Raw genomic sequence first — 20,231 nt, forward strand, 5'->3', positions numbered from 1 at the left:
TTGCCCCCGCCGCTGGTCGTTGCCCCCACCGCCGCTGGTGTTGCCCCCACCGCCGCTGGTGTTGCCCCCGCCGCCGCTGGTGGTGCCCCCGCTGATGTCAGTGAAGACAATCTGGAGACGGGCGTGGTCGGGAGTGCCGCTGAGATTAGTACAAGTCGTAAGGGGTATAAAGCGAAGACTGCACGAGAAGACGCTCGTAAAAAGTTCGGCGTGAACGACTCACCAGCCGGCGACGACAGCCTGACCTGGCACTACTGCGGTGAGATTGGCTCCGGCACATTTGGGACAGCACACTTATGGGTCACGACGAACGGCGCAGACAACATCACCGCACGAGTCGTAATCAAAAGTACGTTTTCTTGTCGTGACCCCTTACGAGAGAGGTGGTTCGAGGCCGTGCACTAATAATACATTATTCTAGATTCGTGGGTCAGTGATCCAGATCGCTGGGGCTCCGTAAAATGCTGGCATGGCGACCCTCGAGATGCAGCAAACAGGACGCCCGTCGAAATCTACGCCATGAGAGTGATGCGAGGCAGACCAGGATCGGATCGTGTGGTCGGATACAATGCCTCTTCCGTGGATGACGCCCGAATGGCATATCGAATCATCATGCCGTATTATGCTCACGGATCACTCAATGCGATGGTCAAGGAGTATCAACTGCCTGCGAACGCACAGAGCAATATACCCGAGCCGTTCATCTGGTCCGTGTTCGAAGCCATGACAGAAGCATGTCTCCTCATGGAGAACGGCACAACCCTATCGACGGCCACGCCTCCCGCGGACTGGCACCAGATTGTGCACAAAGACATTAAGCTGGAGAATATATGGTTCGACACGTGCGGGCCAGTCTGGCCATCCTTTCCCCGACCCGTGCTGGGCGATTTCGGCATGTGCGTGCTGACACAGGAAAACGACATGATGAATCCGAGTCACTACGCCGACGACATGGGGACACGAGGATACATGGCCCCGGAACAAGTTCACTTCATTAGCAGGAAAACGCAGGAAAAGCAACTCCTCAGTAGACTCCAGGGCTGGACCAACGTGTATGGCGTGGGACGGCTTATTCAATGTCTGATGAAGAAAACCACAGGCGCTGATGGGCCGAAATGGGACAAGGGATATGAAGACCTGGGTGAAATCTTCACTGCTGCAGAGAAGCTAGCCTACTCCCAGGAATTGAGAAGTCTGGCCATAAAGTGTACAAGGTATACTCCCCGGAAAAGGATCACGGCGAGGAGACTCAAGGGGAAGATTCTGAGAAGGACAGGTGGAGCAGCGGCAGGCGTAGGGAAACCAGATCATGCCGGTGGCCGAAGAACCACTGCGGCTCCGTCGGGCTTTCTATTAGGGTGGGAGACGACTGATCAATATGCGCTCGGCCTGGCCTTCAATCCCACAGTTGGTTGAGCTCGCGAGGATGCCACGATAGGGCTGCCAATCTCAAATATTGTTCCATTTCGACTGACATATCGCCGGTCGTGCTGCCTCCAGACAGTGTTGCTCGACTTACGACAGCCTCAGATCCACTACCGCTGCCTTGCTATATCTAGACCTAGGTCGTGCATCTACTTAGCAGTGTAGAAAGAGGCTCCGCGAGGACAACTGCGGAACAGATTGAGTCTCAACAGGCCTACCACAGGAGGCCCCTGCTTTGACAGTCTGACCTTCGCATGCGCATCGAGCTCACGCAGCCAATCGATGCTTCAAGCACCCGCAAGAGAGAGGTGCAACATCTGCATGAATCTTCACGAGGCGGTAGTCAGACGTTTGATGATGTGGTTGATGCGTTGAGGTAGTGGAAATCAGCTCACCATATTTGTCGACCTCGTCAGGCAGAGCAGTATCTCCATCCAAGTGCTCTGTCGCATTGGGAGTTGGTTTCGTCTCCGGTATCACTCCGTCGTGGTCCATTCGGAAGCTGCATGGCATGAAGTGCCTGTTCGTTGCTCCCCTTTGTTGTTTAAAAGATACCAGAGGTTTCGTGATCATCAAATGTCAGGAGTCATGAGACTGATCGAGCACGCCCAGCTTTCTTCGTGCGTCCACATAATCTTCTGGGTGCCCCTCTTATTCCGCGATGGTAGTAGCGAGCAGCGGCTTAACCTGTTGCCCGTGATTAGCCTCGCCAGACAGTGCATCATCAGTAGACTTACTACTCTTCGAGTTCGACTTCCGCTTTGCTTTCTTCGACTTCTTGGTTTTTGGTGTGCTTTCTTTCTCAGGGCTCTCGTCATCTACCTCACTCGCCTTGACAACGACAATCGTTTCTCCCCCCTCCTCCGCCGCCTTAATCCTCTTGGCGGCGCCATCGAACCTGGTGTGCGTGCCCGTACTCATACTCTCCAACTTCCGCTTCGCGCCCGCCTTCTCCCTCTCCTGCCTCTCCTTTCTCTCGGCATCATACTTCTCATTCCCGCTCAATCCATGCTTGATGAATCTTCCCGCAGCACTCGTGTCCAGCTTGTTCTTGCTCCCTACGCCTGCTGTCTCGGCCGTCTTGATCTTATTGAAGTACTCCTTGACGCGCGTGAGTTCCTGAAAGACTGGATGCGCTTTGGCATCAACGCCATGCAGGCGAAGGTAGGAGAAAAGGATCGACTCGATGGCATAGGTGGCGAGGACGTAGAGTTTCGCCTTGTCGAGGAGAGGAAGTTTGGACGTGGTGGAGCTGAGAGCGGTTTTTATGATGGGAAGGAGTGCGCTTTCGAGTTCGTCGATGTTCGTGGTGAGGTCCTCAATTTGAGGCTGAATCGACTCCATCACGCAGGCGGTGGGCTTTAGAGGAGGAGGTGGCGGTGGTTGTTGTCGTTGTGGATGTGGGAACCTGAAGATGCAGAAAGTATTCTGGTCGTCGTCCTCGTCTCGGCCGAGAATCACCCGTAGACTTCAGCTGCCTGTCACAGTGTGATGATGTATCAAGAACACCACTTCAGTGACATCCTCCTCTGATATTACCTTACGCGGTAGCCAATTGAGGGTTTTAACTACCATGCCTCCGGCCAAAAAGCGTCGTCGAATTTCGACCACGCAAGAAACAGCTCCTAGCCAGCCCGAAGAAGACAAGCACTCCCTCTTCACCCAATGGTCCCAAGCCCGCGGTGTCCAGTTCACCTCGATCAAACCTGCAATTATCCCCGGCCGGGGTGTTGGCCTCCTCACAACCGCCAAGATCTCAAAAGATGACCAGATCATATTCGTTCCGAAAAACGCAATGTTCACGCCCAAAACCGCCGAATCGCACACGAAAAAACCTTCGCCTTCGCCTTCGCCTTCTCCCTCCCCTCAAGCACATCTAGCAATAAGCATCATGTCCGAATGCCTCTCCCCTTCTTCCCCCTACCTAACCTGGAAGAAAACATGGCCAACCCTCTCAGACTTCGAATCGGGTATGCCTCTGTTCTGGTCCCCTGAGTTATGCCATCACCTGCCCGAGTCTGTGAAACAGCCTCTGGAGAGAATGCGTGAGGACTACGAGAAAGATCTTACGTACATGTTGAGTCTGAATTGTGATGATCAAACTTGGAAGGAGGAAGACTTCAAGTATTATTGGGCGATTGTGAATAGTCGATGTTTCCACTTCAAACCACCTGGACTCAAACCAGGCTTTATGGTTCTCTGTCCTTTTATCGATTACATGAACCATGGACCCACGGGGACGGGCGTGAAGGTGAGTCAGTCGCCGAAAGGATATGAGGTTGTGGCGGATAGGGACTATGGTATGTATTCGCCTTCCCCCTTTCCTATCACGTCTTTGCATCATCGCTCTTTGGGGTTCATCTCAGGTTTGCCTTCGGGCTTTCATTGCTACCTTGCATAGGTGAGATACAAACTGCACTGCCCTTCCCACGCGTAGTGGTGTGTTACTGACTCCGTGATGCACCAGAACCCAATACGGAAATCCTTGCAACGTATGGATCCCATCCGAACGACAAGTTACTCGTCCACTACGGCTTCTGCCTTTCATACAAGCCCAACGAGCCATCAGATGACGACATCCGTCTCGACCACATCCTTCTTCCAGCTATGAGCGCCAACACAAAATCTCAACTCCAAGATGTTGGAATGCTAGGATCCTACGCCCTCTTGCCGCCTTCCGCACAGCGACAACAGGCGGAACTCTGTTTCAAAACTCAAGTCGCGATCCGAGCCGAGCTACTCACTGCGAATGAATGGGAATACTTCATGTTGAATGGGGAGGACATGACCTCGGATCATTCTGCGAAAGTAGCGGCGTGGTTGAGGCCGAGACTGCAAGGGTATCGTAGCCAGGTCGAAAGGAAGCTCGAGGAACTTGAGAAGCTGGAGATGGATATTGTTGAGGGTAGCAGCGAGGCAGGAGCAGTGTCTTGGTTGAGGTTCAGGTGGATGCAAATTGCGGAGGCGTTGGATGCGTGGCTTGATCAAGAGTAGAAAGGGCTTTCGTTGACGCTGATCGGAATAGAACCTTTCCGGCTGTGCAGGAATCGTGCTCTCGTGTCTCGCGTCTCCTTGCCTAGTTATATAGGCTGGCTGGCTGGCTGGATGGATGGATGGACATGCTCCCGGGCTCATGGATGCTGCTTTGAGCCTTGCTATCGTGCGCCATGTAGCTTTCGCGACGCCCTTTCTCAAGACCCATATGCCTCCTACGAGTCCGCTGCGCCGTCTTTCCTCCTCCAGCCTAGCCATCTCAATCCTCCCCCAACAAGTCATCCAAATCATCGTCATCCCAGCCTCCCTTTCTTCTCTGCACTACCACTTTGCCCACACCCGCATCTCCGCCTCTCTCTTCCGTCTGCTTGGCGACCGCGCCCAAGATATCTTTCAATTGCTCCTCCGTAACCCTCTGTCTCAACTGTCCACTCCGCGCAAGCATAATCAGTCGGTTCTCCACATCCTCTGCTCGTTGCGCATTCACCATTCGGATTCGTCCTAACCGATCTGCGGCGAAGGGTTCCAGGATTTGACCGAGGATGGAGGCTTTTTGCTCGGCGGCAGCGGCTCTAGAATTAGAGAAAAGGGTACGAGATTAGTTGGGTGCTCAGATGAAATTGGGTGGAAGTGGGAGGGGTACTTTTGTTGGTCTTCTTGTGACGCGTTTCCTCCGCCGCCGCTGGGCGCGGATGATTGTTGGGACTGGAGTTGTTGCAAGCGGGCCTGGCGGATCGCCTCGAGGTCGGAGTCAGACATTCTGGGCAGTGTGTGGGAGGATTGTCGTGAAAGAATGAGTGCGTGCCGTGAGTGAGTGCGTGAGTGAGTTTGTACCTACCTAGGTGGGGGATGCTGAGTCAAGCTGGCTGACTAATGGTGAGGGGCTCTCAAAGAGGTTGTGTCTGTTTGTGGAGGTTCGCACCCACCACAGGACACCTGACAACACCTCTTTGTCGGCATGCGCACTCGGGCGCGCAGCAGAGTCGATGAATGCTTCATGATGGAGAGCCTTTGAACGATCATCACCGCCAGAATGGTGCCAGTTTCCACACGATTGCCTCGAGTCAGATGGCCTACTACAGTAGCTACGACGACTTCCAGCCTATACTACTCTGCGGCGAATACGCCTCCAGCACGCGATGGAGTGTCCTGGAGTCACTGATCGGTGGACTGATGGCTCCGCAGTATGCTACTACGGGGCCGCCATAATCGCGGCGACAGAGAAGAAAGCCGGAGAACGGGGAGGCATAGGTTGGGCAATGGACAGGAGGGACAGTAAGACTCAAGGGAGAACATGATGACGGAGAGGTGAGTGCCATCGGGACGGTTCCTGGTCTATCCCGTCACTCGCAACGAAGAAAACCAGCCCTTACAGCTGGAAATCGTGGATATCGTGAAATATGGCGTCCTCCGGCGCCGACACCCGCACCGTCCAATCGATGGTGCGCTCTCTTTCCGACTCATGCCACTTCCTGTTCCACTCCATCAAAGCATCGTAGCTATGGCACTTATGCTGACTCCCAAATAAAGGAAAGTTCTCATCCTTGCTGGTCCACACTGATGGGATGATGCCAGCATCGGCGCTGCACATCAGGCGCTCGCGGACGTTGTCTAGACAGTGATCTATCACCTGGGGATCAGCGTCTTGACACGGTATCACGGAGGAACGCTGCGAGGCTTCACTCACTGATATGGCTCACGCGGAACGACTCGGACGTGAGAGTGTCGTCCTGAAATTGACGATAGTAGTCCTTGTTGTAATACAGAGCTCTCCGTAGTTCGTTCTAGAAGCATCACCAGGCCGTCCATTAGCGCATGACCTCGATACTCTCGGTACAGATCTGGACCATCTCACCAAACAGTGTACATCATGCAGTGCCTGAATGAACACCGGGAAGCCATCCGTATCGTTGGACAGAGTCCCTTTCGGCGCATAGACATGCTTGCGTGGGTCTAGCCCGTACTCGCGACCTATGGCCCCTGGGAGAAGGAAGCCCATGTCTTTGACCCCGAGCTCGTTCCACGCATGGTCGACTTCTTTGCTCGGCGGAGCAGTCCATCGACTCGTTGCATTTACGCGATGGTTGCTGTAGGTGGAGAGCGCGAGGGTCCGATCGAGTCCCGGGAAGACTTTATCTGCTGTGAAACGTATTAGAATCGGCAATGGGCAGGAAACACTGAGCTGGAGAACATACTGCCTACGAAATCTTGATCGACTTCTCGTCGGAGATTTCTCTCTGCATACGAGTAGGCTGAATACGTGGAAATCAAGTTCGTGAGCAGGAGAACGAGTCCATAGAGGAGGATAGGTTTGGTCGACCAAGAAGGAGGGAAGAAAGTCGATCGCCTTCTCTGCTGCAAATCATCGCAAGTAGATGAAGCATCTTCGCTATCCGCTTCTTTGTCAGAGTATAGGCGACGCTGCTCGTCTTCAATCCGGTGAGCGTCTCGCATTGGCCAGGCCAGTGCTGGCATAGTCGGAATTCAGAAGTTGGGTCTCGAGTTGGCTCTGGACGACCAGATGCTCAGCCAGGCTCTGCGTGTACTACTCGATGATATATACAACTCGGTGGTGGATTCTTGAGGAGAACCTCAACACAGCAGAGGCTCTGTCGTGTCTAGCTGGCACGTCAGCTGAAAAGGCAGCTGATCATTTGGTCAGTGATCGGCGCAACCTCGCCGCCGCCGAATGCGAATAGTCGCAAACACGAGGCCTTTGCCGTCGCGAGGTAGCTAAAGCTGTTGATCTACCAGTGCCTATCGCACGGTAACGCAGATGAGTAGTCTCAAGACTGTGACCTCTTGCGGTATAGCGATCAACGGACACGATGGTATAGTAAGCACTGTTCTTCTACACGAATAAAAAGAAGGTCGTCGGGCCTTGTCTTCTGCGAACGAGAATTTCCCGACAATTGATCGAATACTCGCCTCGGAACTCCCGCCCCTAGAGTACAACATGTTTCAGCTTGGTAAGGTACGTACCTCTTCAACTAGGCAACACATGGCCTCTGATATGTACCAGATAAGCATGGTGGCAGTTTGGGGTGGAACATTGGCATGGCCTCTTCTAGGGACAGGTCGCTCAACCATATTTCACCAGATACGCACCTCCGTGTGATGGGTTCCTTCGATCGGTCACCTCTTCACGACCGAATTCTCTTGACAGTTCTCTTTGGGCTCTACAGATCGAAGATCTATCCTCGCACTCGGAAGTGGTAGTCAGAAGCTAGGGAGGTAGAAGCTGTGACGAAGGGCAATTTCGCGACAGAAGCTCGAGCGCAACCTCAACGAAAAGCGCATATAACTTGTCCGCACTATACAATAGGAATTGCCCGCACCCCAGTAAGACTCCGCGTTATATACTCTCTTGGCATTGGCTTCACTTCACTTCACTTCCATCCCATTACGTCACATCGCATAACGCAAAGTGAAGTTGCTCAAGAGCTGTGATGTCACTCACTACAGTGCGGTGATATAGAGAAGTTATGTGCCGGCAGATCGTGCCGTTGACGGTCTCGGTGTCCGTCATTTGGAGAATCCGTGGACTAGCTTGCAGGTACAACCAAGCGAAGTCAGTGAAGCCTACACTATGCACAGGCCAGGAAATTGCGTCTATAAAGCAGCATAGTCCTTGGAGGACAGTTAACTTGAAGTAGAAATAACAACACCCCAGATACACGAGCCCTGCAGGATCGGCGACTCCACACAGCGCATGCAGATCGTGGCATTCCTGAGCTATCCATCCTCAGCGGGAGAAACCAAATATGATACAACGAGTCGTGCGTGCTACTCGGACCACAGTCCCCTGTCGCCTATACCCGCTCGCGACAGTACAAAAAGTCCAACGTCTTATACCAGGCTCGCAGCTGTGCGTGCTTGATACATCCTCGCCCTCTTCCTACGTGCCACGCCAGGCTCTGACTACTTGCCTGCCTCCACTAGGACAGACCACTTCACTCAAACCGTAATAATGCACTTTCAAAAGGAGCTCGTCCCTCTAAATCCGGGACTGCCCTCGTAGGGAGCAGCAGTATAGCCATTTGCGAAGCGCTTCTTGAATTCCCGACACAGGTCGTTATTCTGCTTCATACACATTCCATTCGTATGACCCCTTTCACCCGTACCATTGTGCCCTGGCCACTGGCAGGGTCTGTCCGGCGGACCCAGAAGAACGCCAAAGGGCGGACGGCCGTCACCGTTTCGATGATCAAAAGTTCTCTTACGGGAGGCGACGGACGATGATGATCGATGCGCTTTCACATTAAGGTCAGTGTCTTTACTGCGTTGGATCGAATGCCAGTAGTTCTCCGCATAGCTTGATAGGTCGTGGAACGTCAAGTCCTTTTTAGAGCCGTAACTGTACCCAGCAATGCGGTACATTTGGCTCGTGATACTGATCCAGGAACTAAACTCCGGACCCAACGCACACAGGAAAAACAGGCTTTTGTGGTTATCGTCCAAAACGATCCCTCCTTCAAGACGATTGAAGGCTTCAAAGCGGTTCTCGAATTCGTAACGAAACGACAGGAAATCCGGAGCCTGATCGAGGGTATATTCGTGCAGTCTTCGCCACAGAGACATGACCAGGTCGAAAGTCGGTTTGCATTCTTCGCGCAGAATGGCGCGGGCCGCAGAGACGGTAGAAACGTCCGTGGGAATCTTGGATCTCATCAAAGGGTTGCAGGTTATCCGAATGCACTCGAGAATGGAGTCGTTCATCCCAGTCCAATCGGCGAGCTGCAGCATATATTCATTGTATTCCTCCACAGGGGCATCCTCGCCAGCTTCTGGAGGTAACGGGAGATCTTCCTGTCCTTCAAAGAAATCAATGACGCAAATCTGTCGGCAGACTATTTGAAAGTCTCGCAACCAATCATGATAGTCCGATGGCCCAGTGAGAAGAGGCACTGAGTCTACGCGCTCCAGATCTACACGAGCCATCTCGTAAGCTTCTTGGAATTCCACGGATTCTTCTGTATACCGTGCGACTACTGGCGGCGTAGGAGCGGCTCGGGAGACACGCGAAGGCATATTGTTCAATGTCACGCCGAGGATTGGGGCTGCAGTGAGATGTCGTGAGGATTCGTCTGTTCTCACTCGATTCTCTTCTTATATTTATTTGGTTTCCCAGCGTAAGGTATATAGCCAATGTGGTCTCCGTTCTTTGCGTTGCGTGTCTCCTCCGGTTCCGTGGTCTCGTTTGCAAGATGAGGTACTGCGTACTAGAGTAGAGGTATATATATACACACGGTGCCCGGGGAGGTAATGTGACTCGAGGAAGACATTGGAGAAGCTCGGGCTTGAGAATTCAGTAACGGACGTTTCCGAGTGCAGCACCAGCAAATCATATAGGCTACAACGGACCGTCCCTATCCGTCCCTATCCGAGGTCATCACAGTGGTGAGAGCCGTGAGACTACATATAGGCACCAGATTCCAATTATTTTTTCCCTTTTATGCTCAGTGAAACTTGGTGGTTAGAAGTCTATATTCTCTTGTAAGGACCTCTGCAACACAAGCTGCATTTCCAACCAAGGTCCATCTCCACCTAGATCACAATACATGATGAGCTCAATCAAAGGTGAAGTCATCCAGTTCTCCCATGTCCATATTCAGACCTGCGAATATGTCTTCGTCCTGGTTCGCGATGCCTCCTCCGCTCTGGCCGCTAGGTGGTGCATCGCCCACATTCAGTCCAAAATCTGCAAACATTTGATCATTCTGATCGATGTTCATCGCGCTGCTATCCACATTCAACTTGGCGAGCTCGTCAGTGGAGGAAGTATTCAGATGATTGGAGAGGTCCATCGGCTGGTCCATGCCCGACATGTCGGCATTGGACGCCATCGCAGCCGTGTTGGCAGTCATGGTGGCATCGACGTTGCTGTCGCCTGCGTTGTTGTCCAACGTGAGGCCCAGGTCTTGCATCATCTGGTCGGCAGCCTGGTTTTGCAGGGGCATCGTGATCGCGGGAATTTGCGTCGCAAATGACATTTGAGCCTCTACTCGCCGACCGAGCCGAACAAGTGACGCCGCTTGGCTTTTGGGCTTGTCGAGGAGACCCTGTGCGTTGGAGCTCTCCAAACGCACGCGTGACCGCAGTCGTCCCGTCGGCGACGTCCAGTGTGTGGCTTGTTGCGCTCCCATTGGCACCGGTGCGGGCGCACAGATCAAGGAGGTACACACATCGAGTGCAATCGGAACGTTGGCGTACTCGGTCTTGTTGATCTCTGCGATGATCAGCTGCAGGTGCTTATCGCCGTCCAGTAGTTGGCATGCGACAGCAAAGGTCCTGGGCGTGTGCTGTGGTGGCGGATTAGGAGGGCGAGTGGAGGAGGCTGACCATGTGATCAAATCACGGATGGTCCGCTGTACACATCCTTCGAGACTGCCGCTGGCCTGCACCCATTGCTCCATCTCGCCTTGTCGACACCGTACCGCTCTCTGTTGGTGGAGATGTGGTTTGAGGAGCTCCATCAACTCCGTCACTTTCTTGTTGGGGCGCTTGGTCGAGTAATCTGCCAAAGAATGGTAGAGTGGTGTAGCGACCATGGCGAGAACTGCTCGATGCATGGCTTGGGTTTCCGGTGCGTTGCTTGCTGGTTTCAACAGTTTCTCGAGGACGTGGATCAACGTCTCGGCGTCGTGGTGGTCCTCCCACGAATGTTTCGCTAACCAGCCGAGGCCCATGATCAGAGAGGGAAGAAGAAAAGGCTCCAGGAGGAGCTCGAGACCGGATTTGAGTGTGTTCATCGGCAGTACCTTCATGCGGCATGCGAGGATGCTTTGCTCAAACAGCGTCGGCACCAGCGTATAGAAAGCCTGTGGAGAGCATTGCCGCATGACATCGTCGCCAATTCCACTCGTATCACCATGCTCATCGACCGCGAACAACCCTTCGATCCATTGCGTCAGCTGTGAGGCTTGCTCAGGCTGGAGCTCGGTAAGTGGTCTGCTGACAGTCATCTCTTCTTGCAACTTGGCGATGAAGCTTTCGCCATGGATTCCGACATCGGTGAACGCCAAGTTGTATCGGTAGAGGACGGCCAGGGTGAAGAGCAATATCGATGCAAATTCCTCGTAGGCGGGCGTGAATTCCGTCTGATCTTGATCGTGTACCCAATCGTTGAGGAGATTGCACAGCGGAAGCAGCAGCATGCCCGGTTGGGTATGTTGCATCACAAAGTCCATATATGGGATTCGTCGAATCAACTTATCGCAGACCGATTTGAGAGCCATGGTGTCTTTACTCATACACAGATTGGTCACTGTATCGACGATGCAGCCGGCAATGGCGCCCACGTTGCCCTGCATGCCCGCAAGTTCCTCGACGTACTCGCCCAATTTGCTGGTATTGTTGGTACATTGTGCCGCTAGGCTGTCTTTGTTGAGCTTCACGACTCTCGGCAAGGCGACAGATTCTTGCAAGATCTGCGCGACGGTATGCTCGGTCAAGAGACCATGCAGCACACAGGCTTGGAGAAACTCGAGTCGTGTCGTCTTCAGACTGTCCCGAATATCTGTTGCACCCGTGGAAAGTGGAGGCAAGGGGTCGATGGAGATCATGCCGCCCGGCATCAGGGCCATCTGGATACATTCATCGGATTGCAACGGAGGCTGCATATTGCTTGCCACCATGGTGATGAGGATGGGCAATTTGTTGCAGATGAAGGAGCGCACGATCTTGACGTCCTGGCGAGACTCTTTAGTGAGCATGCAATTCGTGAGCACGTCAAAAGAGGCGACCAGCAGATCGACGACGAGTGATTGCGGGTCGTCCGAATATCGACCTTGCAGGTAACTGAGGATCGTCATATCGTCGGTCAAGGGTCTGGCGACCAAGGCCGCACTGAGCCACACAAACACGCCTGCACGCGATCGCACGACTGGCAGCTCGTCGACCTGGGCCAGTATTTGCTCGTCGGAGAAGACGGGTTTGCCAGTGGCGTCGATTTCCACGTAGGGCACCACCGTCGCCAAGCTCCGCAGCTGTCCGGAGAGTGGCGAGTTGATCCACTGCAGCACATTCACATCGTAGCTCTCCAACTCGGCCAACACCGTCGCACGACGCTCCTTCCACCATTGGTGTCGCATCACGACGCGCATTCCTTTGTTCCCCAGTGTCGCCAGAGCCAAACGCGCCAGGGCATCGTACAGGCTGGTGATGTGAGCATCGATGGTCTGCACACCCGCCAGCTGCTTGCCCACTGCTTCCTCGCCCACGATTTTGAGCCATCGCCAGACCATGTGCACCAGCGATTGCAGCTCCAGAGCAGTGGTCGGGAAGAACGGGGCATCGGTGTTCACAAAGTATTGCGTCAGAAGCGTGAAGATCCTCTCTTCACACCGGGGCATGTTGGTTCTGCTGATGGGGCAGCTTTTGGTGGTGTAGAAGGTCGAGTGCTGGAGCAATGCGGCCAACAGGTCGCTTGCGGTGAAGTAGTTCCCTTTCAGCAGGAACTCGGCATACTGAAACAGGAGCACATCGTCAGGGCCTCCATGGGCGGTCCGGAAGCCGAGCAGAGTCGCGGCGATATGGGCAGGATTGGTGGGATGGCGGGCTCGCAGGCTTTTGAATGCTCTCGCCAGCTCTGCCGGACGATATCGTTTCAGTAATGCTTTCTTGAACAGCGTGTGCCAGGTTTGAGCTGCCACGCTCTTGGGCGGCTCCGTCACCAAGTATTTGGTCATGATCGATGTGCAAGGAGATGGGGGTATCGGTACAGATATGTATCACATGCAGTGGCAAGCCATATCGGTTGGATTCTGTGGATGTTGACGTTGATGTTGATGTTAATGTTCGTGTTCATGTTGATGTTGATGGCAGCGGCAGATTAATCCACGGATGGAGGTCGCACATTCGGCATCGGAAAAACAGTTCATCCGACACGACTTATGTCATCAACAGTGAGAATACCTACCTACAGTATTATTCTATTCGGCTCAGACAACCCGACGCTGCTCCGTACTGTACAGTAGTCGTCAGGGGAGGAGGTTGTGTCGTGTTTGCTTCGTCACGGAACAGGATTTACATATATTTCAATTATAGGTATGTACGTACGTCCTCTACACCGCAAACGGATCTTCCACATCCCCTCATCCTACCAATGGAGCATTGTCAGGATACATGACCATCGGTCCGGGGCCTTGTGCCGTTCCCAGCACCTCCTCAAACAGGTTCTTCCACCACTCCACCGTGTTGCGATCCTGCTCCCAGAGCCGGAAAGACGAGAGCTGCGTCGCATTGGAGTCCGGAGTGAGACCATACATTGCATTGACCGAGTTCAAGATCGAAGCCGTCCCCGTCGCTGCCGTCGCATTCTGTCGCTCCACGCTGGTCAAGTACGACATGAACAGCTTGGCCGACTCTGGCATTGGTGTGTCCGCGAGAATGGCACCACTTTGTGCCCACGTCAGGTACTGCTCAGGCGCCTCGGGGTTCTTGGCTCCGATGAAGCTCGCGCCAGAATCGTACGAGGTGAAGGAAAGGACGCGACCGAATGAGGTGTCGTTGTGGCGAGATCCCATCGTCAGGACGGGAGTGCCGGTGCCTCGAACCCATTGGACATCGTTCTGTGCCAAGTCGTATAGCCATTGGAACCCATAGCGGTTGACCATTAGAGAGAATTGGTAGGCAACCGCATCGTCATCGTTGGGGTAGGTCAGGATGAGCTTGCCCTTCCACTTCTTGTCGGGCATGGAAGCGTACGAGGTCGGAATCTCCGAGGCATTGATCTTGGTTTCGTCGTAGATGAAGGCGCCAAAGGTCACTACAATCCCGCGGTTAGCATCGGCAGCAGGGTGGAAGGTGTGGTCCCGGTGCCCATACTTATCGCTTGCGCCATGAAATATCCATCGGGGTCCTTCTCGGCATAGAGGATATCTTCGAATGTGGCTGGTTTGTAGCGTAAGAGTTTGCCTTCCGCCTTCCATCTGCGAAAGTCTTGCAGGGTCTGCACGACCACCACATCCGCGGTGTGGATGCCTTGCAGGTGACCGCGATCGATCCGGTTGTCGAGGTATTTGCTGCGATGATTAGTCACGCGGGGATCCTCGTTTGTAGCATGGGTGGTATATATACCTGAGTTCCACCGTCAAGTTCATCTTGACGTCCGGGAACCTTTGCGCCCAGCCGGTCTTGATCGCGTCGCCTTGGGCGGCTGCATCTCCTCCCCAGAAGACCTGGAGGATGCCATCCTCTTTGCGAGCTTCGGCATAGATTTCATCCAGGGAGCGCGTGTCGACATCGGTCAGCGGGCTGTAGGCGGATGCGCACACCGCAAGGGCGCTGAGGGCGGCGGAGATGTGGGAGGTTCTCATAGCGGCTGTTGTCTGATGATGCAGTCGATGCTCGAGGCAGCCTCCGTGGGGAGTCTAGGCAGTATAAATGGAGCACCATGGTGTCCACTTCGATGATATCCGCCGTTGCTGCATCAGCATCTCTTGGTTTGGTCAGCATCCCTTTGGAAGTTCATCGGCGCAAGGCATGAAGTGGGTCACGCCAATTTACCAAAGGGTTCGGAGTCCTGCAGTACGAATTACGAGTGATCACAAACCGTCCCAACAGGACGTGCCTCCTGCCAGATGTGGTAAAACTAGTCGCGAATATGGCAATGACATCAGAGAGAGAGAGAGAGAGAAAGAGAAAAAGTGCTGGGGATGATGATACAGGACAGAACATCGTTCACTAGGTAGCCATGCATTCCGGTCGTTCCCGTGAGGTTTGGTTTCGATGTTCCGCGGACACAGAGTGATGGCGAAGGTGACGTCGAAGTCGGTCTACCACTTATAGAGAGCCAGGCCTGCTCGAGAACCTGAAGAAACAGACCGAAATTCCGCCAAAGGGGATAGAATCAAGAGAAGTCGATAGAACGACGCGAGTGCTATGGGATGCGCCGAGATGGAGGCTAGCAAGCATCGGAAGTTCGGAAGTCGGAACGCGTGACTAAGCACAGAAGGTCCATCATTGTGGCAGCATCCGATTGCTCATCAGCGGCGGCGCTCGGGAATGCGTCGTGCTGACTTATGATGAGGCACATGGCCGACTTTGCTTGTCTTCCAGTCAATCCGCTAGCTCCAGTCTTCCTCCTCACTCTCTCGTATTTTGCCTTGCGCGCTTCCTTCAGGGGTGCCGGGACGAGGTGTGCTCAACGGCGCCAGACCGCTCGCTTGCGGCCATCGAGTCCTGATGATCGCGTCACGTCGTGGGTTGGCGAGGGAGCAGTCGGTCGGTAGTGGTGAAGCCGTAAGCGGTAGCCACTCAGAGTCCTGCTCGGCGTCGTGGCTGTACAATACTTGCACGGGTGGACGCGTGAACCAGGCGTGCGCATCGGCGATGGCCCGGATCGACGGCGGCGGTGACGGTGACGGTGACGGTGTCTGCGATGGTACGGCGATGATGGTGGCAGGTACCGGCAAGGCCAGCGGACTGATGAAAGAGTGGTGAGTGCCAGAAAGCTCTAGAAGGGACTGGTACCGGTTTGTGATGATGGTGAAAGAACACCGGTATGGGATATGTACCTGGGTGCATGAGGTGTGGTTTGTGACGACGGCGAAGGGGAACGCAGGAATAAGGTAGTCAGGTACATGTACCTGGTAGATGGTATGGTGGAAGGAACACTCGGAAGGGCTGAGTAATCAGAACTTCTGAAGGAGTGCTCTGCCGAATACATTTTGTGCGCATGCCTCTGATGAATACATACCTACCTGGTAGGTAAACAGCAATGGGAGAATAATCGGCCCTGTGCATGCGGTGCGGCCATCGCAGACTCGAAATTTCTCTGGGCGGAGATGGTATCCTACAGCGTCAATACCACCCCCTTCCGTCCTGCGACAAGACCGGGGTACGACAAGATCTCCTCGCCCTGCTTTCCATGCACTGCAACCGCCTCGAAGACCTCCATCGCCGCCTCGACCGCATCAGCAATACAACTGCTCTCTTCCACCTCTCTCTTCTTGACCCACGCCGTCGCTTGAGGCTTACGGTGGGTCTGGCGAAGGAGATGCGCCACGACCGACATGCCCTGTAACGACACTACGCGAGCCTTGCCCGTGCCATGATCCTCTACTCCACCAGTGGTAAAGATGTGCCACGCGCCGGCAAGCTTCATGACCATCACATAGTGCCAGTGATCTGCTGCTGCATCTTTGACACCGATTTTGCGGTGTTGACTTCCGCAGAGAAAGACGCGTGGAATGTCAGGATTGCCTTGGGCTCGAATTGCGACGCTCATTGTGGAAAATGTGGTAGTTTTGTCGGCTTTCGTAGCATTCGAGCGGCCATATGCTTTTCGAGAGGCGCCCGTGTCGAAGCAGAGGGCGTAGTCGGTGACCAGTACCATCGCAGGGGTAGGCAGACTGGTCATGTAGGCCGCAAGTGGGTGCAGGACGAGCAGCCCGTCCGAACACGGGCTGTCAGCGGAGAGGGTCGCTGCTTGGGTGCGTGCTGTCTGAATGAGGTCGGCCGCCATGGTGAAGGTAAGGTAGCTGGTGAATGCGGAAGAGGTGGAAGACGAGGAAGGACCAAGACGTCTCAACTCGGCATCGGTCAGTGGTCTTCCGCATAGTCGCTGCCATCTGAATCATCACCATCACTACTCCCGCTCTCCCGTTCCCGTTCCCGCTCAGACTCGTCTGCGGCAGCCAGAATGAGAGCGTCCCCCTTTGCACCAGAGCGCTCTTCACGTAATACAGGACTACGACGTAAGCGAATAGAGCGACGCACTGTGGAAGCTTCCCCTTCGTTGCCTCCCGTTTTGCGCCGTTTCTGCGCCGTTTCCCACCCACTATCGCTTCTGCTGTGCTTTTTCGAGTTCCGTCCAGCATTCAGCACGACAAGAGCTTCGAGATTGGCAGCGCGTTGGGAATTGAACGCTTTCCGCATCTGCTCATATTTTCGCGCGAGGTCTTCCCCTGGAACAAGCCTATGCCGCGCTTGCGCTTTGAGGGCGTTTGTGATGCGCTTAGTGACGGAGTTGTAGCTGACTTCACTGCCCGATGCAGTAATGAGAGAGTGCAGTTCGGTGTTGGTGTACCTTTGAGCCGCCCGGAGGATGTGCACTCCCTCGATGCCGGACGGGATCGTGCGGCTATCGCGCTGAGCTCTGTCCGTTTGAGCTGTGTGCGAGGGAGTCGAGACAGGTGAGACAGGCAGGTAGTCCAACCTGCCTCTGAGGATCATCTCATTTATTGTCTCTCCGTGATCAGTGAGCCCGATACGCACCGCTTTCGCAAGTGTCATCTTCATATCGGAGCTGAGCAATAGACCTCGCGACTGGCCGCGCAGGGGCTCAGCGGGCATGCTGGGAAGGGGGCTCACCGAGACGAAGGGGCGATATACCTCTTTGTAGCTGTTATAGAAGCTATCTGTAAGTTGCCGAAAGAGAAACAGAGTGTGCGTGGAAGTCTTGCGCGAGATCGTTGGCAACACCTCGAACGTGTATCGATTGCCGTCCAGTGTTAGGATACCAATCTCCACCACAGAACCAACATCCTGGTAGCGAGAGCAGATCTCGAGGTACTGTCGTGCACAGTCAATCTCCTTGTAGGCCAGCAATAGCGGAGTGCAGGAATTGCGAGCACTCTCTGCCTCGTAGATGCTAAAGTCATTCGCAATATCAAGCCCGGATGCTCGCTGTATGGATAGTGGAGCGTTGAAGAGAGACACCATCTGCGCTGGAGATGGAAGGATAGAGGCTGCTTGAATCGGCACTAGAGAGGACTCGAATGCGGCCGCTGCGGATATGCTGTCGATGGGACTGATCGCAAGGCCACCCTTGATTGCTGCGGCCAGGTTCCGTAGTGAGGTCGCGCTTCCAGAGACAGGCACTCGTAGTAGATCTGTGTCAGTAGAGAACAATCTGCTCAGATAGGCTTGATCCTGTTGTGGTCGGCGACTGTGAGCGCCAGCGTGCTCTGCTGTACCGATCGTGCGTAGATGTCGAGAGGCCAAGTTGTTGCGGCGCAGTCGCTTGCCCTGCGCTGCGACGTCAGCAAGGAGAATGTCGCTGTTGTGCGTCGAGCGGGGAATCTGTTCGAACAAGGCGGACGAGTTAGGGGAGGTTTCTGATAATTCCTGTCGGACTACAACTGCAGCGCGCCGTGGAGCAAGCGACGTGCTGTCATAGCTGTATCTTGTTGGATTACTGGGAATGCTTTCGAAATTGGGCAGCTGCTCTCGGGAGCCATTGGAAGAGAGGCACTGGTGTGGTATGAGGTAACTCGGCGGAGGTTCGAGGCGGAAGTGCGACATGTCAATAAGCTGCTGGGGTGGACGAAGGGGTAACAGCAGGGCAGCGGCAGCGGTCGATTGGGAACAGGGACCATCTTTCAATCAAACGCTGGCCGTTCGATGTTTGCGAGCACAAAGACCATGTGCAACAGTCGATTGACTTCGCTGCAATTCGCTGAAGCATTGTTGTCTCGTCTAAGGAGGCCACATTTTGACTACCGCCCCAGTGCGAACCGTTTCCAGTTGTTCCCAAGTCTTCGAACCCCATCGCTCAACTCCCAGCCCTTCACATCACAGATCTTCCGGATACCCTCTTCCAAATAGCCGTCCATCCGGTCTCCGGCTGTATGCAAATCACTCTCAACGAGGATCATATCATCCGGCACTGCCTTTACAGCAGCTTCCACTTTGCCATTGCCGTCTTCGGCCCAGGCATTGATGGTCGTGCTGAAACTAAAGAAGATTTCGCATGGGACAGAAGGCGCGATATACTGCTTAACAGTTTCAGCAGGTCCAGAGAATGAATGCAGACACACGCGTGGGGGAAAGGGCTTGGGCGCTGAGGCCTCTTCTGTCCTTTCTTCCAGGGACTCGGCGTTGGCTCGCCTTGCAGCCTCTGCCGTCCTCTGTTCTCGTCTCGACAAGACCTTCTTCTCGTGCCCTCTCCATGTGTGAGCAAGAGTTTCGTAGACCACGCCGTGAGCTTGAACGCCGTGACAAGATACTGCACGATGCAGTTCGCCTGCGAGAGTCAGTTGTGCAAGGAGGATTTTCTTCTGATGTTCCATCTTGACTTTGTACGGGCTGAGTTTCCGTCCCTCTCGGCCGCCTGGAGTGAGGCCTTCATCTCGCTGGTCAGTCTCTCCTGGGAGCCATGATCCCGGTATCCGGAAGCCTCGATCGAGTCCAACCTCGCCGATCAGGGCGAGAGGATACTTTCGCAAGTACTCTCGAGTTTGGGCCATGAAGTGACCTACAGGCCGAGGATCTGGTAATGATCGCAGGAAGGCCTGATCGTCTGATGTGGGCGTGAGCACGCTCTGGTAGTGCAAGACTTTCTGCTCATCGTCGAGCGATGTTACATTACCGTAGTCCGACTCGTCGAACATCTGATGTGAGAACCACGGATGCCAACCAAAGGCGGGAATGACCTTGTGTTGCTTACTGACGTGAAGTCAGCAGTGCACCGGGTGGTATGGGCTCGTCACGGGGCACCGCAGCTTGCTTCCGCCCTACCTCCAATCTACATCTCCCTGGGCTACGTCGGCCTCTGTTAAGCCCATGTCGTCGGCAGCCTTTGCTACAAGTGCTTGGTCTTGTGCTCGAGTGGCCATGATGGTGAGGACGTTTGCATGCATCCCTTCAATCTGTTGCAAGCTGGCAAGTGTGTCGGTGGGATGGCAATGGGCGTCAAACACTCCCAGATGCCATGGGAACTCGACCTCGCCGCCCGGCAGTGCCATCTGGTTGATGTTGTTGATGTTGTTGTTGATGATGAGGCTCACCTGGGCATGTTGAGGTTCCAATGTTGACATCACGATGCCAAGATGAAGACATGCCCAGGCAGCCCAGCGGCGGAACGA

At 54.3% G+C, this 20,231-nt stretch overlaps 11 protein-coding genes across 11 annotated transcripts; 2 read left to right on the plus strand and 9 right to left on the minus strand.

The window, feature by feature from the left end:
• Nucleotides 1-180: 180 nt before the first annotated feature.
• On the plus strand, nt 181-1,416 carry SEPMUDRAFT_37766 (kinase-like protein; the record flags this gene model as incomplete). Its single annotated transcript, XM_016908679.1, has 2 exons — nt 181-349; nt 422-1,416. Coding segments are annotated over 2 exons (1,164 nt in total), but the record flags the coding sequence as incomplete, so codon positions are not given.
• On the minus strand, nt 1,236-2,788 carry SEPMUDRAFT_147816 (uncharacterized protein). The gene is made up of 3 exons (XM_016904540.1): nt 2,163-2,788; nt 1,821-2,112; nt 1,236-1,752 (listed from the first exon to the last, which is right to left on the minus strand). Exons 1-2 carry the CDS (start codon nt 2,767-2,769, stop codon nt 2,108-2,110), a joined length of 612 nt encoding a protein of 203 aa, XP_016764301.1. The 5' UTR covers nt 2,770-2,788; the 3' UTR covers nt 1,236-1,752; nt 1,821-2,107.
• A 279-nt stretch (nt 2,789-3,067) lies between these two features.
• Nucleotides 3,068-4,155, plus strand: SEPMUDRAFT_11995 (SET domain-containing protein; the record flags this gene model as incomplete). Its single annotated transcript, XM_016901558.1, has 2 exons — nt 3,068-3,725; nt 3,893-4,155. Coding segments are annotated over 2 exons (921 nt in total), but the record flags the coding sequence as incomplete, so codon positions are not given.
• Nucleotides 3,159-5,217, minus strand: SEPMUDRAFT_124260 (DNA-binding TFAR19-related protein). The gene is given in 4 exon segments (XM_016901903.1): nt 3,159-3,738; nt 3,750-3,773; nt 3,893-4,991; nt 5,063-5,217. 2 exon segments carry the CDS (start codon nt 5,176-5,178, stop codon nt 4,679-4,681), a joined length of 429 nt encoding a protein of 142 aa, XP_016764303.1. The 5' UTR covers nt 5,179-5,217; the 3' UTR covers nt 3,159-3,738; nt 3,750-3,773; nt 3,893-4,678.
• A 673-nt stretch (nt 5,218-5,890) lies between these two features.
• Nucleotides 5,891-6,538, minus strand: SEPMUDRAFT_11533 (uncharacterized protein; the record flags this gene model as incomplete). The annotated part of the gene is made up of 3 exons (XM_016901153.1): nt 5,891-6,096; nt 6,161-6,203; nt 6,275-6,538. Coding segments are annotated over 3 exons (513 nt in total), but the record flags the coding sequence as incomplete, so codon positions are not given.
• Nucleotides 6,539-8,122: 1,584 nt separating this feature from the next.
• SEPMUDRAFT_147819 (uncharacterized protein) lies at nt 8,123-9,574 on the minus strand. Its single transcript, XM_016904541.1, has one exon. It carries the CDS (start codon nt 9,448-9,450, stop codon nt 8,398-8,400), a length of 1,053 nt encoding a protein of 350 aa, XP_016764305.1. The 5' UTR covers nt 9,451-9,574; the 3' UTR covers nt 8,123-8,397.
• Nucleotides 9,575-10,376: 802 nt separating this feature from the next.
• Nucleotides 10,377-12,308, minus strand: SEPMUDRAFT_9427 (mediator complex, subunit Med5; the record flags this gene model as incomplete). The annotated part of the gene is made up of 1 exon (XM_016910632.1): nt 10,377-12,308. A coding segment is annotated over one exon (1,932 nt), but the record flags the coding sequence as incomplete, so codon positions are not given.
• Nucleotides 12,309-13,433: 1,125 nt separating this feature from the next.
• On the minus strand, nt 13,434-20,174 carry SEPMUDRAFT_147821 (uncharacterized protein). Its single transcript, XM_016904542.1, has 4 exons — nt 19,885-20,174; nt 14,500-19,812; nt 14,248-14,444; nt 13,434-14,188 (listed from the first exon to the last, which is right to left on the minus strand). The coding sequence occupies exon 2, from the start codon at nt 18,667-18,669 to the stop codon at nt 16,966-16,968; it is 1,704 nt and encodes a 567-aa protein (XP_016764307.1). The 5' UTR covers nt 18,670-19,812; nt 19,885-20,174; the 3' UTR covers nt 13,434-14,188; nt 14,248-14,444; nt 14,500-16,965.
• SEPMUDRAFT_37845 (periplasmic binding protein-like II) lies at nt 13,515-14,738 on the minus strand (the record flags this gene model as incomplete). Its single annotated transcript, XM_016908683.1, has 3 exons — nt 13,515-14,188; nt 14,248-14,444; nt 14,500-14,738. The coding sequence occupies 3 exons, from the start codon at nt 14,736-14,738 to the stop codon at nt 13,515-13,517; spliced, it is 1,110 nt and encodes a 369-aa protein (XP_016764308.1).
• SEPMUDRAFT_115233 (uncharacterized protein) lies at nt 15,489-16,888 on the minus strand (the record flags this gene model as incomplete). The annotated part of the gene is made up of 2 exons (XM_016901140.1): nt 15,489-15,846; nt 16,221-16,888. 2 exons carry the CDS (start codon nt 16,886-16,888, stop codon nt 15,489-15,491), a joined length of 1,026 nt encoding a protein of 341 aa, XP_016764309.1.
• Nucleotides 18,864-20,111, minus strand: SEPMUDRAFT_37098 (Metallo-dependent hydrolase; the record flags this gene model as incomplete). The annotated part of the gene is made up of 2 exons (XM_016908662.1): nt 18,864-19,812; nt 19,885-20,111. 2 exons carry the CDS (start codon nt 20,109-20,111, stop codon nt 18,864-18,866), a joined length of 1,176 nt encoding a protein of 391 aa, XP_016764310.1.
• Nucleotides 20,175-20,231: the final 57 nt, after the last annotated feature.

The sequence above is a fragment of the Sphaerulina musiva genome (genome assembly GCF_000320565.1).
Source record: "Sphaerulina musiva SO2202 unplaced genomic scaffold SEPMUscaffold_2, whole genome shotgun sequence".
Taxonomy (NCBI): Eukaryota; Fungi; Ascomycota; class Dothideomycetes; order Mycosphaerellales; family Mycosphaerellaceae; genus Sphaerulina; species Sphaerulina musiva.

Bases quoted from the DNA above. Each gene is read 5' to 3' on its own strand.
- SEPMUDRAFT_147816 (XM_016904540.1), bottom strand. From the start codon at position 2,769: ATGGAGTCGATTCAGCCTCAAATTGAGGACCTCACCACGAACATCGAC.
- SEPMUDRAFT_124260 (XM_016901903.1), bottom strand. From the start codon at position 5,178: ATGTCTGACTCCGACCTCGAGGCGATCCGCCAGGCCCGCTTGCAACAA. The intron at 4,992-5,062 runs GTACCCCTCCCA...CTCTAATTCTAG, and splicing joins TCACAAGAAGACCAACAAAA to AGCCGCTGCCGCCGAGCAAA.
- SEPMUDRAFT_147819 (XM_016904541.1), bottom strand. From the start codon at position 9,450: ATGCCTTCGCGTGTCTCCCGAGCCGCTCCTACGCCGCCAGTAGTCGCA.
- SEPMUDRAFT_147821 (XM_016904542.1), bottom strand. From the start codon at position 18,669: ATGTCGCACTTCCGCCTCGAACCTCCGCCGAGTTACCTCATACCACAC.